The sequence below is a fragment of the Otolemur garnettii genome, unplaced genomic scaffold (assembly GCF_000181295.1).
Source record: "Otolemur garnettii isolate 467f Iridium unplaced genomic scaffold, OtoGar3 scaffold00149, whole genome shotgun sequence".
Lineage (NCBI taxonomy): Eukaryota > Metazoa > Chordata > Mammalia > Primates > Galagidae > Otolemur > Otolemur garnettii.
The window spans coordinates 1,356,755-1,372,905 of NW_003852544.1; the positions used below are offsets into that span (position 1 = coordinate 1,356,755).

Here is a 16,151-nt window from a genome sequence, read left to right on the forward strand (position 1 = left end):
TCATTGTTGTTTGGCGGGTCCGGGCTGGGGATTCGAACCTGCCACCTTAGGTGTACATGGCTGGCGCCTTAGCTGGTTGAGCCACAGGCGCCAAGCCTAAAACAAAGTTCTTAATGGATAGTCATCTATCTATTTATCTAGGACAGTTGACTTAATTCTTTAATAGCACCATAGTTTGAGTAATCACTGAACAGAATATGAAATTCATTGTCTCCTAGCATATTTATCACTCTTTCCTCTGAAAAACTGTCTAATAACAGATTAGAAACATTTCTGTAAGATTTCACTGCACAGAGTTTAGAATCTGGTATTTCAGGTTGAATTTTTTTTGTTAATTTTTAAGAAGTTTTAATGGTTTGTCGTACAGGTGCATTTAAAAAATGATTGCCAGTTTGAGGAGCTTCCATGTGTGCGTGCTGACTGCAAAGAAAAAGTCTTGAGAAAAGACCTGCGTGATCACGTGGAAAAGGCTTGTAAATACCGGGAGGCCACGTGCAGTCACTGCAAAAGTCAAGTCCCCATGATCACATTGCAGGTGCAGTACCTTCCTGTTTTGCCTGCTTTCTGCTTACTTCAGATGTGATTGCTCTGCAGTACCACTTTCCAAATGACTATTCTAACAGAGAAAAGAAAAAAGATAGGCATAAATAGCAATTTTCATCTAACTTTATTTCAGAGTTAGGCTTTATGTGTTTTGCCTATTTTGATTTATATAATTAACATTTTCCATTGCCTTGATTATCATTTGAGGTGTCAAAGAAATAAAGAATAATTATTAAAAAAAGGTAGAATTTTTATTTTGTCCCAGGGAATGGCCTCAAAATTTTGATGGATTGCCTGATCTTTTTACAGCTCTGTAACATAAACATCACTTAACAGTTATCGTGCATCATTGAAATGCAGGTGTCTATTCTGGGAGAGATGAAAACTTAGAATGTTTTCATGCTTCAGTTATTTTGGCATGTTCTATATTGTGTGTTTGTATGTGTTATTTTCATATCACTTTTGTGTAAATTAAAGAGGAAAGGAGAGCTGTTGAGGGTAGAGGATAAACTTTTAGAATAGTCCATTCATTAAACATTAAGTACCTAAAGTACTATGTGCTAGACACCATTCTAGGAGCTGGGGATTCAGTGGTGGAGATTCACTTTCTAGTGGGAAGAGATAAACAACAAACATATAGTGCTATGTAGTAATAAGTCCTATGTAGAAAAAGTCAGCTGGCATCAAGGGAAAGGTGATCAGGACAGGCTTCTCTGAGATAGGCCAGACAGCGAGATAGCATGTAGACTTTTCAGGGACTGTGAGAAACATGGGTGAGATGCAAAGGTGGTGGAGCAGGGGTGTCAGGCAGGCAAGAGGAGAATGCTAGGCCAGGTGGTAGTGCTGGGGAGGGGCCGTGGTACTGGGTGCACCTGAGGGTGGAGAGAGAGGATTGGCTTATGGCTGGAATGTGGTGTTTAAAGGAAAGATGAAACTAGCACTTGTGATGAACCGAAGCATCTTGCCAAGGTGAGGCTCAGTAGCAGGGGTCCTTAAACTACAGCCCACAGGCCACATGCGGCCCGCCTAGGACATTTATCCCGCCTGCTGGGTGTTTTTGCCACCTGCTGCCTGTCTTGCTTAGCAGCTGACTTGTCCTGGGGCCCACAATCCAGCCCTCCAACGGTCTGAGTGAGGGACAGTGAACTGGCCCCTGTTTAAAAAGTTTGAGGACCTCTGGTTTAGGGTAACAGGCTTGAGGGGAGAACAGGTATAGGAAATAGTCCAGGGTGTAGATACATGGGAACTAATGTTCTTGGGGTCTTAGGACTAGAGGGAAGAACCAATAGTCACAGAGGCCTGGGCACGTGCTCTCTGGACTTGGCAGCATGGTGGCTAAAGGGAAGAGACCAAGGAAATGCATCCAGAGTATGAGAGCCACTGCTGAATTCCTGGCAGATATTCTGGAGCTCTTTTTTTTTTTTTTGAGACAGAGCCTCAAGCTGTCCCCCTGGGTAGAGTACCGTGGCATTACAGCTCACAGCAACCTCCAACTCCTGGGCTCAAGCGAGTCTCCTGCCTCTGCCTCCCAAGTAGCTGGGACCACAGGCGCCCGCCACAACGCCCGGCTATTTTTTGGTTGCAGCCGTCATTGTTGTTTTGGCGGGTCCGGGCTGGAGATTCGAACCCGCCACCTTAGGTGTACGTGGCTGGTGCCTTAGCCAGTTGAGCTATAGGCGCCGAGCCTATTCTGGAGCTCTTAATGACCAAAATCTAGAGAAAAATTTCTTTACTTTTCTTAATGAAGTGAGACATATTTACCTTCCTATAACTTCCTGTGCCTATAGTTTTCTTCCATTGTGAAGTTTTTTGTTTTTTTTTTAAATTGTCCTGTATACCTTTCCAGTTATTCAGAACTCTTGAGAACTATGCCCTCCCCTTTGGGAAATAGCAATAGTATTTGTCATGAACAAATAATTCTTCCAGTAGTTAAATTCTAATGAATGAGATATACCTAATGAATGATACTTTAAGCCTTACACATGTTAGTGTGTTGCTATCAAACTTAGACTGCTTCTTATAAAAATAAATTACATTTATTTGCAGAATAGATGTCCATCAATTATTTTTGTTTGAGAAGGAATTGTAGAACATGTCAACTAAATATTACATAAGTGACTGAACAGCAGAGAAGGTCTAAGAGGCAGATTCTAAAACTGGTGGTAGTACATGGATTCACAAAATGTTTGTTGAGTGCTTGCTGGGTGCCAGGCCCTAGGGAAATTGTGGTTTCCCTACTTCAGGTTACAGTCACATACACATTTAAATATACTGTAGGATAGAAAGTGCTGTGACTGTACCATGAATAATATACAACGAGGAAGGACCAGTTAACTCACAGGGACCGTGAAAGAATTTGGTGAAGAGATGGCATTTGATTTGATCTAGGTCTTGAATTTTTCAACCAAACACAGGGGAGAAAGACAATAGGTACTAAGGAATAGAATGATAATCAGTAAGTTTGGGACCTGAGTTGAACAGTTAAATATTCCTTATAAATCTTTCTGTACTCTTGTGATGACAACTATTTCTACTGTCTTTTTTCAGAGGTTCAGGGTCTCACTCTGTTGTGCTGGGTAGAGTGCAGAGATGTCATTATAGCTCACTACAGCCTCAATCTCCTGAGCTGAAGCAATCTTCTTGCCTTAGCTTTTTGAATAGCTGGGACTATAGACTCTTGCACCTGGCTAGATTTTTCTATTTTTGGTAGAAGTGTAGTCTTACTCTTACTCAAAGCTGGTTTTGAACTCCTGAGCTTGGGCCATCCTCCCACCTCAGCTTCCCAGAGTGCAGGATTACAGGCGTAAGCCACTGGACCTGGCCTAGGAAAACTACTTTTAAATGGTTTTAACAATGTTGATGCTAGAGTACCTTTTAAGGCATATGCTGCTTTGTCTCAGGGCCTGTAGTATTTATAACAAGAATGTGTGTTGGAGGTTCCTACTATGTGTCCCTTCCCTGGCTCTACAGAGGAGTTGCTCGTGTGTTTTCATACTAGGGAAGGTTCTATATCTTGTCCTGGGCCTCCTCTCTTTGTTGTGGCATGATTTGATTCCCAGCTCTTTGTTCTTTCAACTCAAACTTACTTAGTCTTGTCCTCTCGCATCTTAAATTTATTTTTGATAGGTAGACTTAACACCCAGGTCATCCTAATTTTCCTGTATTCTCTATGTTATGTGGTGTCACATACATCAAATGTTGATAAAATACGCATTGATAAAGCATTGAAACTCTAGAATCATTGGGGTTTATATGAGGATTTTTTTCTTATGTTTTAATGGTGGCATACAAAATCTCAGAAAAAAACCTTCCTTTACTTTTTTTTTTGGAGGTAGGGCCTCATTGTGTTCTCTGGGCTCGAATGCAGTGGTGTCAGTTAGCTCATAGTAGTCTCAAACTGCTAGTCTTAAGTGATCCTCTTAGCTCAGCCTACTAAGTAGTTGGGACAATAAGTGTGAACCACTATGCCTGGGTAATTTTTAAAGTTTTGGTAGAGGTGAGGTCTTGCTATGTTGTCTAGTCCAATATTGAACTACTGGACTAGCAAAGTGCTGGGATTATAGGCATGAACTGTCACACATGGCCCTTTTACATTAGCCTATAATTATCAAGTATAGGTCTCTTTCAACAGCTCTGTTAGCTGTGAAAATCAGGAGTGTAAAGATCTTGGTCTATGGGAAAACATGTGGTAGAAGCATAGGTTTAGCCACTTTAGAAAACATTGAGAGTGTTCGTTCTGTTAGGCTGGATATGTACTAAATCAACCAGCAGTTCTTCCCTAGATATGTAGGAGGAAGAATTGGATGTACACATTAGGAAATGTGGTCAGGCATAACCAGAGCAGTAGGAATCTGGAAACATCTCAAGCATTCATCAGCAGGTGGTGGTGAGCCCAGTGGACTGTGTGTGATATAGTGGTGAAAATCACATTATGGCAGTATTATACAACAGCCTAATGTCTCATCAAAGTTCAGGAGCTGTGACATTTGCAACATGTGGATTAGTCACAGCCATAATATTGAGCCAAATTAAGGAAGACTTTTTTTTTTTTTGAGACAGAGCCTCAAGCTTTCCCTCTGGGTAGAGTGCCTGTGGCCTTACAGCTCACAGCAACCTCTAACTCCTGGGCTCAAGCGAGTCTCCTGCCTCCACTTCCCAAGTAGCTGGGACCACAGGGGCCTGCCACAACGCCTGGCTATTTTTTTTTGGGTTGCAGCCATTATTGTTGTTTGGCGGGCCGGGCTGGATTCGAACCCACCACCTTAGGTGTATGTGGCTGGCACCTTAGCCACTTGAGCCATAGGCGCGGAGCCAAGGAAGACTCTTATAGTAGAATTCCATGTTACTAAAATTAAAAAACAATCAAAATGAAACAGTATCTTGTTTGGCACATATATGTGTATGTTTGGCATTTATATATGTGTAATGGAACTTTTTTATAAGTAGAAATACAAAATTCAGGGTTGTGGTTTTAGTGTTAACTCCTTGAGGTAAAATGAGGATGACATAGGAGAGAAGTGTGCAGGTATATGGAAGTTATTGGTCATGTTTTTGTCCCTTAGTGGTGGCTTCATAGGGTCACTATGTAGTTGTGCTGTACAACATGTATGCACGTACACCTGTGTGTATCAGAGTCACAGTTAATCTTACAGACATGACTGATTTCATTAGTAAGCTAAGAGTTCTTACAAATCAAGAGAAGATTAACAGATTTTTTTAAATGAGTATATTATTTTTCTTTGGCTACTATAACAAAGTACCACAGTTGCTTAAAACAAGAGAAATTGGCTTGGTGCCTTTAGCTCAAGTGGCTAAGGTGCCAGCCATATACACCTAAGGTGGCGGGATCGAATCCAGCCTGGGCCCGCCAAGCAACGATGACGGCTGCAACCAAAAAAATAGCCAGGCTTTGTGGCAGGCGCCTGTGGTCCCAGCTACTTGGGAGGCTGAGGCAGGAGACTTGCTTGAGCCCAGGAGTTGGATGTTGCTGTGAGCTGTGCCACAGCACTCTACCCAGGGGGACAGCTTAAGGCTCTGTCTAAAAAAAAACAAAAAAAAAAAAACGAGAAATTTTAAAGGTGCAGAGAGAAAGAATAAAAAAAAAAAAAAAAACCTAGAAATTTATTTCTGATCTCTGTTCTGAGTCCAGAAACCCTAAATCAAGACTTTATGGTACCTCTTGCTGCCAGTGGTCCTTGGTTTCCCTTGGCTTGTGGCAGCATCATTTCATCTTCTGCCTCTTTGTTCACCTGGGTGTTTTCCTGGTATGTGTTCTTGCTTCTTTTAAGGATGCCAGTTTTAGATTTAGGACCCACCCAATCCAGTATGTTCTTATCTTAATTACATTTTCAGTGACCTATTTCCAAGTAAGATCACATTCTGAGGTTCCAAGTGGACATAAGTTTGGGAAGGACACTATTCAATACACCCCAGTGGGCAGAATCTATAAAAAGTCAGTTTATGAGAAAGAGAATATAAACGATTAGTAAACATCAAAAATATTCTCAACTACGTATTACTGAAGAATTACAGGTAACAGATTAAAAAGTATGATAGAATTAGCAAGAGTGTAGGGACAAGCATGCGCTCCCATGATGATGAGAGTAGAGATTAGGGTAGGGGTTTTGGAGGATAGTTGGTCAAAATTTGAAAGCCCAGTTTTAAATATCTGCACCATAGGAATCTACTTCTAGAAATTTGCACAGATTCATGAAGTTCTCCATACAAAGATGTTGATGGCTCTGCCTTCCTGGCCCCCAGCCTCACCTTCTTCATGCGGTACCCTCCCTTGCAGCACCAAAACACTACCCCTTCTCTCCCCACCCCCCAAATCCATTCCTTGATCCCTGGCTCCAATTGTACTTTGTTCCAGCAGCACCCTGAGCTTTTCCCTTGGCCATGGTGGTGACTGTCTGTATCCTAGCTGTCCTTGTTTTGCTGACCCAAGCACTGGCCCCTGGTGCCTAGCCAGATGGACAAAAGGGGGAATAGGGCAGGTTCAGGGAGGAGGTGTAGCATCCAAACAATGTTTACCGTGTTTCTGAACTTACACTCAGCTCTCCAGGCCCATGAGCTCATTTAGCCTTTAGCATCTCTGAGAGTGAGGTCCTGCTACTCTGCATGTATAGATGAGTGGTCATGGCCAAGGAAGTGGTGCTGCTTGCCCAATGTGTTCCCATTGAAAGACATTCTTGGCTTTGTGGGACTTGGGAACTTAAGATCTGAGCAAAGCTGAGTAGGGTAGAAGTCTGTGCCTGATGCTCTGGTGTCCCTGTGGAAATTTCGCTGAGTTAGGCTTGCTGGTCAGGCAAAGGATGGCAGTGGACTCACACCTATGGATGCTGGGGGCCTCTAAGGGCCAGCTCTGGAGCAGAAGAGGCCTGAGTCTTACAGATGTCTCCTCTGGGTTGCAGACCCATAATGCACCTGCACAGTTGGGGCCTGTCCTAGGCCCTCCTCACATGAGAACAGTGTCTGGTGTCTTGAGGATTAACCTCCCTTTAGTGGTCCCTACCACTGTCTTTGGCCCTCACGCCTATCCATTTAGACCAAGGCTCTCCTTTGGCTTCACAAAGTGCTGGAGTTACAGGTGAGGGCCACTATACCTAGCCTCAAACTATTTTTTTTGAGACAGAGCCTCAAGCTGTCACCCTGGGTAGAGTGCTGTGGTGTCACAGCTCACAGCAACCTCCAACTCCTGGGCTTAGGCGATTCTCTTGCCTCAGCCTCCCAAGTAGCTGGGACAACAGGCGCCCGCCACAACACCTGCCTATATTTTGGTTGCAGCCATCATTTTGTTTGGCAGGCCCAGGCTGGATTTGAACCCACCAGCTCAGGTATATGTGGCTGATGCCTTAGGTGCTTGAGACACAGGCGCCCAGCTACAAACTTTTTGAATATAATGACTCATCCAAATGTAATATGAGTGTCATAACTTAGAATATAATGACGGTGAACACAGCCCTTTCTTTGAGTCCATGTGGGGCTCTCAGAGGAGACCTAAGGAAGACAGGCTATGTGTTTCAAAGTTGACACCACTATCTTTTTCTCTAGAAACATGAAGACACCGAGTGTCCCTGCGTGGTTGTATCCTGCCCTCACAAGTGCAGTGTCCAGACTCTGCTGAGAAGTGAGGTAAGGGGTGCGGCCGGGCTCCGTCAGGCGTTTGTGAAGTCTTCCAGACTAGCACACCACTGTTCTCTTAAGAGCTGAAGGCTAATGTTGTCCCAGGTCATGATAGTAGTGTGTATGACAGAGAAACAAAAAAAACAATGAAAAGCCTCATTATTTTTTTTTTTAGAAGTGAGCAGTTAAAAGCTACAAAGTGGTGAATTTAGAGCAAAAGCTATTAAGAATTAAGAAAATGTGACTATTTTATCCACAGTACAAACAAAAGTGACACTTCTAAGGGTTTTTTTTAGAAGTTATTTTTAAAATCTTAAGGAATTGCTGTAAGATTATCTCAAGAAAGCAAATTAACTTACAAAGGTGCTTTAGACCCATTTTAACCACACAACCTGGGCAGGGTAAGAGGGCTCCCACATTGCAGCCACAGAAAGGCAGCTGTGCAACCCCCTGAGAGGCTGTATGTCTTACACTACCCTTGGCACTCTTTCTTTGAAACAGATAGATTTTGCATTAACTTCATCTGATCAGTATATATCCAGATGGAAAAATTCCAAGGATTCTTAACATTCTTGTGTCAATCCTGACCTGGAAACCCTTTAGTTGCTGTTTCTGGAGCCTTGGGCTCCTCTAGCTTCCCAGTTGGTCACTTCTAAGGAGGCTGCTCACCTTATCATTTTTCACCAACCTCAGATTTTACCACTAGATCTTGTGGGGGATGGGGAGGACCTACCTCATATGTTTTTGACTGAGCAAGAGGACCTGTGTAGGCCTAGGACCAGGGACTTGGTACAGGAGAAGCGAAAGAGCCACTCTCACCCAAGGTACATCTTCTCAGGACCTTGATGCTGAGGGGTGAAGGCCAGGGTCTTGCCTGATGACTGTGGCCCGTGGGCCCTCAATGTGCCTGAAAGGGGCTGGGGAAAATGCATGTAAGTTATTTCCACATCCAGACAGTCCTTCTGTTAAAGTTAATGTATAATAAAACTGTGCTATTGAAATAATTTCATCTTTTAAAAATCCCTTAAACCTTTATTTATAGAATAAATATTCTTTGGGAATTCGATAGTAAAGGGTACAAAACTGACAGTAGTATGCTGAAGATAACATATGTCAAATTCAATATATTCCTAATTTCAATTAATTAGAAATGTTAACCTGCTTAATGTCACTGCATTAATAGCACTGAAAAAGTATATTTTAAAATCTTAAGTTAATGATGCTATATGTAGTCTTCACACTGTATTTCCAGGCCAATCACCTGTCATCTGCCCTGTGGGCACTTTCCTCCAAGGATGGCCCAGGCTAGGTTTGGAGGAGCAGCAAGAACATTAGGCTGCTACGCCCTTAACCACTTTAACTGTGCCTTGGCTCAGAGACCATCTATGATAGGTAGCCTTGGCAGCAATAACCTACATCCTTCAGGACATTCCCACTTTGGCCTTCCTCCTTAGCTGTCATAATAGGACAAAATGGAGGTCTGGGATCCATTTTCTCCTCTGTCCTAAACATTGACCTAGAGGAAAGGACCGTCTTTGTCATGGTGTCATAGTTGTAGACCCTACCTGTGCTGGACAGGCAGTCTGTGAGCCACAGGGGTCATATGCATGCTGGCACATAGCAAAGTTGGTTCCAGGCCACTGTGTGCTAGACTGACCCACCTACTCTCCTAACTAGGGTGTGATTATTTTCTCTAAAGATCTATCCGGCTGGGCACAGTAGCTCATGCCTGTAAATCCTGTACTTTGGGAGGCTGAAGTGGGATTGCTTGGGCCCAGGAGTTTGAGTTGTAGTGAGCTATGATAATGACTGCTCTCTAGCCTGGGTGACAGAGAGAGACTCTATCTCAAATGAAAATTAAAAAAATAAATAAATAAATAACTAAAAAGATCTATCCCCAGAGTTTCTGGATGAGAATGTCTTCAATAAAAGAAGAAACTATCCTTCAGTTTTATTAGCCTAATGCATCACAGTATATCTTATTATACAGTCTTTCCAATTCCCTTGCCTCTTGGGGCATTGTTGAATGGTTTTTATTTGATGACTAACCAATGTTTGAGCTAAATGGGGGACTGTTTTCCTTGTAACGGGGATTATTTGCTGCTGGTCCCTCATAGTTTTCCTGCTATCAGTTAGGAGTGACAGTATTAAGATACATCTTATTAGAATGATCTTAGATGTCTTTGGAAAGCTACATGAGTTTCTGGCTATACAGAGGGAAAAGTCTTTTTAGATGAAGGAAAAACTCATTTCCAGTTATCTCTAGTATTATGAGTAATGCTATATTGTGTAAGCTTGCTTTGAAAATATATTTATTTTTGTGTACTGTATATTAGGTGTGTGACCCAGTTGCATTCTGAATGCTTTTTTTTTGTGTTTCATGCAGTTTTTGTTTTTAGTCTTTAAATGTGCATTTCAGTTTACATTTTTTTTTCCTTTTTTTAATTTTGGCACTACAGATGGCATGTCACATTTTGAACAATTTGTTCTAGAGAAACTGCAAGTTTAGGAAATGTTATAGTAAATGTATTTCTGTATATTGGCGTATATATGTGTATCACGTGACTATACCATATATTTACTGCATAGAAATATAGGAAACAGATGATCTATACACACCTGTAGCTGATAAACACCATTTTTAACAGTACAACCCAGATGCTATCTGTACCCTGATATGTTTGAACATTTTCATGCAAACGTTTGTGCCACAACTCACGTCTCTTTCCCGTTGCAGTTGAGTGCACACTTGTCAGAGTGTGTCAATGCCCCCAGCACCTGTAGTTTTAAGCGCTATGGCTGCGTTTTTCAGGTCAGTATCCAACATTTGTCCTTCCCAGTCACTGACATTATGCCATGAGAGAAAGTTTATATTAACATTTTAATATGCAAGTTCTGGACTCTTTTTAGTCTTTGTCATGAAACTAAAGCACCCTGTTGTGTGGGTGACAAAAGCTGTGTGCAGCAGACGTGGGTGCTCGCTTTCCAGTCTGGTGGTGGTCTAAGATGTTAGGTAGACACTATGCTGAGATCGAAATTAATACATTAGGAGAACTATATCCAAAATGAGTTAGTAATGGGACAAATAGGATTGACATTTGGTGGGGTTTCTAGATAGATTGTTAAGGAATTTTATGTTACTTGAATATAAATGAGTATCAAACCGGATATAGTTTCAACAGTGTGTGTAAGTACACAGCCATAAGGATCACACATGTGTGTGTCCGTAAGTGTATTTTGTATACAAGCCTGTGCTGACTCTGGCCCCAGCTGGGGTCAGGCTCAAAATGTAGCACAGCTCTTAGAAACACAACTCCCAAGAAAACAGTGTGGGGAGGAAGTCTCTGTTGCTGCACACATGTAGTGTGAGAAGCCTACATCTGGTTTTTGTTGTTGTTGTTGTTGTTGTTGTTGTTTTTTAACACATCTGAGATTGCTAGTGAATTGGAACTGAACTTTCATTTAACTGTGTACCTTAAAACTGTCAAAAGACAGCATATATTACAATTAAAGTATTTTATATTTAATTTCATGTACCACCAATACATTATTATGAAATCAGTACAGAGATATCGGCATCTTAGTATTTTCTGAGAGAGTAAACAGTGTAAGAGTAAAAGTGACTATAGCTTTTCCTTTGCTTTAGTCTCCAGCAAGACTGAGCCTCCCCCTGTTATGTCGTACGTAGTATCATTCATTCTCTCTGTGTATGTGTATATATATGTTTATATATTACAATACTTATATCAACATATATATATGAATATTCTATGTACAGAGTATATGTTTTGGAGATCATTAAAATGTTTTATTTGACTTCTTAATTTTTCAATAGCGAAACAGATTATGTTTTCTTACTAATTATTTCCTTAAATAAATGGAGTACAATTTCATGTGCTTATTCCTGACTGTAAAATGGTCTACATCTTATGTACTCTGTAGATTGTTTATGTTTTGTATGTAACTTTATAAATATATTTAGAATGGTTAGGAATAATACACTTTTGGATGCAGTGTATTTGAATTAATAAATTGTCACTTAAGTAAATTTTTTAGATTTTCTACTTTGCTTAGATATTTACTAGGCTGTTTAGCAGTATCTAGCTGTAGCTATAGGTGTCTAAACATTTTCTGTTTATACTATATTCTTAATGAAAAAAAAATAAAGGAATGAGAATAAGTTTAAAATTTGATTTCTTGATATTACAAATGTGAAACTATGATTAAGAAAGTTGAGATAAGAAGCTCAATGAGGCCAGGCATGGTGGCTCATGCCTGTAATCCCAGCACTTTGGGAGGCTGAGGTGGGAGGATGACTTGAGGCCAGGAGTTTAGGTTTCAATGAGCTATGATGATACCACTGCATTCTAGCCTGGGCAACAGAACAAGATCCTGTTTCAAAAATGAGAGAGAGAGAGCGAGCGCATAGTGCTCAAGGAATGAAGAGCATGAACTTGAGATTCTCACTGTCACACTGCGGAGTGTTTTCTCTTGGAGCTCTTTGTTCTTCCTCACAGCCTTCACCCAAACAAAGTAGCTAAGCAGCCCCAGGCATGACTCTTCTGAGGTTGACACGTTCTCTGAATTTTAGTGCTGCTTGTATGTTATCCTTTCTTTTGTGTACAGTGGAGTAAGGTTGACTCAATCCCTCACATCTTTGCTCTTTCAGGGCACAAACCAGCAGGTCAAGGCCCATGAGGCCAGCTCTGCAGTACAGCATGTCAACCTGCTGAAGGAGTGGAGCAGCTCCCTGGAAAAGAAGGTAGGCTGCACAGTTTCTGGCTTTTGCTTGGTTTTCATAATTTCTTTAAATTATTTAAAGAGGAAAGTCTTATTTATGGGTTTTAGATAAAAGAAATAGCATCAGGAGATTATAAGAAAAGTAAACTCTTTGTGTGATCTTGAGCTCCTAAATTAAGGTGTTTAGTTTTTATTTGTTCTTTGTTTTTTATTGCTAAACAAGCAGATAGTGCTTTCCTCACCACCACCCCCACCCGCAGCCACTTTGTGCTTGTTTTGGCATTTATCCAGCCAAGAGATTGTCAAACTTCCAGCCTTTCTCCCTGTTTTTTTAATAAAGTTCTTTTGAAGCACAGCCTCATTTATTTTCATATTGTCTGTGGCTGCCTTCACTTCACAGCAGCAGAGTTGAGACAGACCATATGGACTACATAGCTCAAAATATTTACTGTTTAGCTCTTTACAGAGTAAGTTTTGCTAACCCGCATCAGGGCACTTACCAATATTAAATGCTTCACAGTTTATGTCTTTTGTAAGAGACAAATAGGAAGAAACATTTCCATATCACTGGTATTTACTATCAGTTTTCTCTGTTGACGCTTTGTGAAAATTTGGTGCGCTAAAGCACATAGACAGGATGACTTCCCAGACTTACTCTTTTCCCATGCTGTTTTCAAGAGACCTCCATTGCAAGGCTGCAGACCCAGGAATAGGCACCTTCCTTGTTCTCTGATGTGAAATTCAGCTCAGGAGGACCTTTTTTTAATGAGGAGAATATCAGTAATTAATAGAGAAGAAGTTGTTGTGGGATCTTCTGGTTTACTTACAAAAATAAAAACAAGGGTGGCCCCTGTGGCTCAAAGGAGTAGGGCGTCAGCCGCATATGCTGGAGGTGGTGGGTTCAAACCCAGCCCCGGCCAAAAACTGCAAATAAATAAATAAATAAATAAAATAACAAATTAAAAAAATAAATATTCAACAAACATGTATTGAGAGCTTGGAGTTAGGAGGGTAACTAAGATAGGGTGACCAGATTTTAACATTTGTTAAGTGGGACAACATGGCTTGGGGGGCAGGGCAGGGGCGGGGCAGGGCCGGGCCTGACAATGCAAACTTTGGTAAGCAATACTCAATAATCACTTCTCAACAATTATTTGTTATTATTACAGTTTAACATTATAAGATTAACAAAAATAATATAAAACTCATATTCTGGTGAAATAGCCACATGGCAGCCGAAAACCGTATATTCCCTTCCTGTTCTCCCACCCGTTTATGCATTCTTTCCAAAAATCGGGACTTTTTTAAAATACCAGGAGGCAGGACAATTGTTAAAAAGCGGGACGTCTGGTCACCCTAAACTAAGATGAATTAAGAGTGGCCAGGGAGTGGATATTTAAATTTTCTAAAGCTTGGAATATCTTGGTTCAAGTGGTAAATCCAAGCAATTTAAAATGTAAATATACTTGAAAGAATCTAAAATTTTATTTTTATTTTTTTTCAGTGGTAAGATAGGATTTTATTAAACAGAAAGGAATACAGAAACAGTAAAAAGTCACCAGAGCCTCTGGCAAAAGGGAAGACCCAAGTCGAAAAATCTCTCAGGTCCTTTAGAGAATTTAAAATTGTAAACTAAAAGGTTTTCATTAAATCTGACATAAAAAAAATTTTTTTTTTATTATAAATGCTATGGTGGCTCCTAGCACTCTGGGAGGGCAAGGCAGGACGATCCCTTGAGCTCAGGAGTTAGAGACCAGCCTGAGTAAGAGTGAGATCCCATCTTTACTAAAAATTGGGGAAAAAAAAAAAAAACTAGCCAGGTGTTGTGGCAGGCACCTGTCGTCCCAGCTACCCAAAAGGCTGAGGTAGAAAGAGTACTTGAATCCAGGAGTTTGAGGTGAGCTATGCTGACACCACAGCACTCTAGCCCAGACAAGAGAGTGAGACTCTGTCTCAATAAATAAATAAATAAAAATTTAAAAAGCTTGAGCTGAAGTTGGGGAACAATAAGAGATTGGTGTGTTGTATGAACACACACATCACATGCAGAGCAGAGGAGTTCTGTCTAACAGTGAAATCAGACTTGGGTTAGAAGGATTGTTGGTGATTTTCCCATGAGCACATGGCATTTACCCTAAGTCTAATGATGGTTTACCTGTAAATCTTTCCCCTTCTTTTTGAAGAATGTATTCTGTTTCTGCTTCCTTTCTTTTCTTTTCTTTCTGTTTCTTTTTTTTTTTAGGCAGAGTTTCACTCAGTTGCCCTGGGTAAAGTATCATAGCTCACAGCAACTTTAAACTCTTGGTTCAAGTGATCCTCTTGCCTCAGCCTCCCAAGTAGCTGGGACTACAGGCATGTACCATCATGCCAGGTTGACATTTTTCTATTTTCAGTAGAGACAGGGTCTCACCCTTGCTTAGACTAGTCTTGAACTTCCGATCTCAAGCAATCCACCTGCCTTTGTGTCCCAGAGTGTTAAGAATACAGCCATGAGCTACTGTGCCCAGTCTTGTTTCTGCTTGCCTTTTTAAAATTATAGGTGTAAGAGGCTTGGCACAGTGGTTCACACCTGTGATCTTAGCACTCTGGAAGATAGAGGTGAGTGGATTGCCTGAGCTCAGAAGTTTGAGACCAGTTTGAGCAAAGCAAGACCCCATCTCTATAAATAGAAAAAATAGCCAGTCTTTGTGGCAGACGCCTGTAATCCCAGCTACTTGGGAGACTGAGACAAGAGGATTGTTTCAGCTCAAGAGTTGAGTTTAAGGCTCGGTGCCTGTGGCTCAAGCAGCTAAGGTGCCAGCCGTATACACCTGAGTTGGCAGGTTCGAATTCAGCCCGGTCCGCCAAACAACAATGACGGCTGCAACCAAAAAGTAGCCGGGTGTTGTGGCGGGCGCCTATAATCCCAGCTACTTGGGAGGTGGAGGCAGGAGACTCACTTGAGCCCAGGAGTTGGAGGTTGCTGTGAGCTGTGTGTGATGCCATGGCACTCTGCCCAGGGGGACAGCTTGAGGCTCTGTCTCAAAAAAAAAAAAAAAAAGAGTTGAGGTTAAAAAAAAAAGTTGAGGTAGCTATGATGCTACAGCACTCAACTCCAGGACAACTGAGACTCTGTCTCAAAAGAAAAAAAAATTATAGGCATAGAACATAAGGCTTCTTGTATCTCATAGATGCTATGTTTCTTATTTAAAAAGTCCTTCCTTTTATTTTAAGAGTTAATTTTGTTACATTTGTACTAATTATAAGCTTAGTCATTCTGAGGTATGTGGTCATCCAGTGAGACAATTATGGACAGTGCTATCACCAAGTAGGTTTCTGGGCTTAGTTCCTATGGAGAATTCATCTGCTTTCTTCTTGCTTCATTATCTTCTCCCCATTCAAAGTGAGCAGTTCACATCATTGGAAGGCCCAGGACATAGCAAAGTAACCTGCCTACAAGCAAGTTCTTACTCTGTGAATACCTCCTGTTTAAACTATCAGCCAAGTCGTGGTGGGATGAGATAATTTAAACTGTCTCAGCCAAGTCCTGAGAGTGTGGGATGCTTTGCAGTGCCTTGTCCTAGAGATATGTGAGAGCTCACTCAAGGAATAGTCTCAGCCTGTCTGAGTGGAACCCCTGCCCCTGGCTCTTGGTCAGCTGAACCTCATCTTGTGTTCCTGAGAAGGTGCATGGCTTTCTTCCACTAGGTCCAAAAGTAAAGTCTAGATGAAGAATGGAAATATTTAAATTATCTTAAAATGTG

At 41.3% G+C, this 16,151-nt stretch overlaps 1 protein-coding gene across 6 annotated transcripts in view; it reads left to right on the top strand.

Moving 5' to 3' along the window:
• TRAF3 (TNF receptor associated factor 3) overlaps positions 1-16,151 on the top strand; it is a 128,704-nt gene that overhangs the window by 100,523 nt on the left and 12,030 nt on the right. For 4 of the 6 annotated variants that reach the window (XM_003799328.3, XM_003799327.3, XM_023518880.1 and 1 more), the window contains 4 exons: positions 368-535; positions 7,597-7,677; positions 10,406-10,480; positions 12,338-12,430. In XM_003799328.3, the coding sequence (XP_003799376.1) occupies positions 368-535; positions 7,597-7,677; positions 10,406-10,480; positions 12,338-12,430 (417 nt within the window). The remainder of the gene's footprint in view (positions 1-367; positions 536-7,596; positions 7,678-10,405; positions 10,481-12,337; positions 12,431-16,151) is intronic. The other 2 variants (XM_003799329.3, XM_012811079.2) reach the window with 2 other exon arrangements.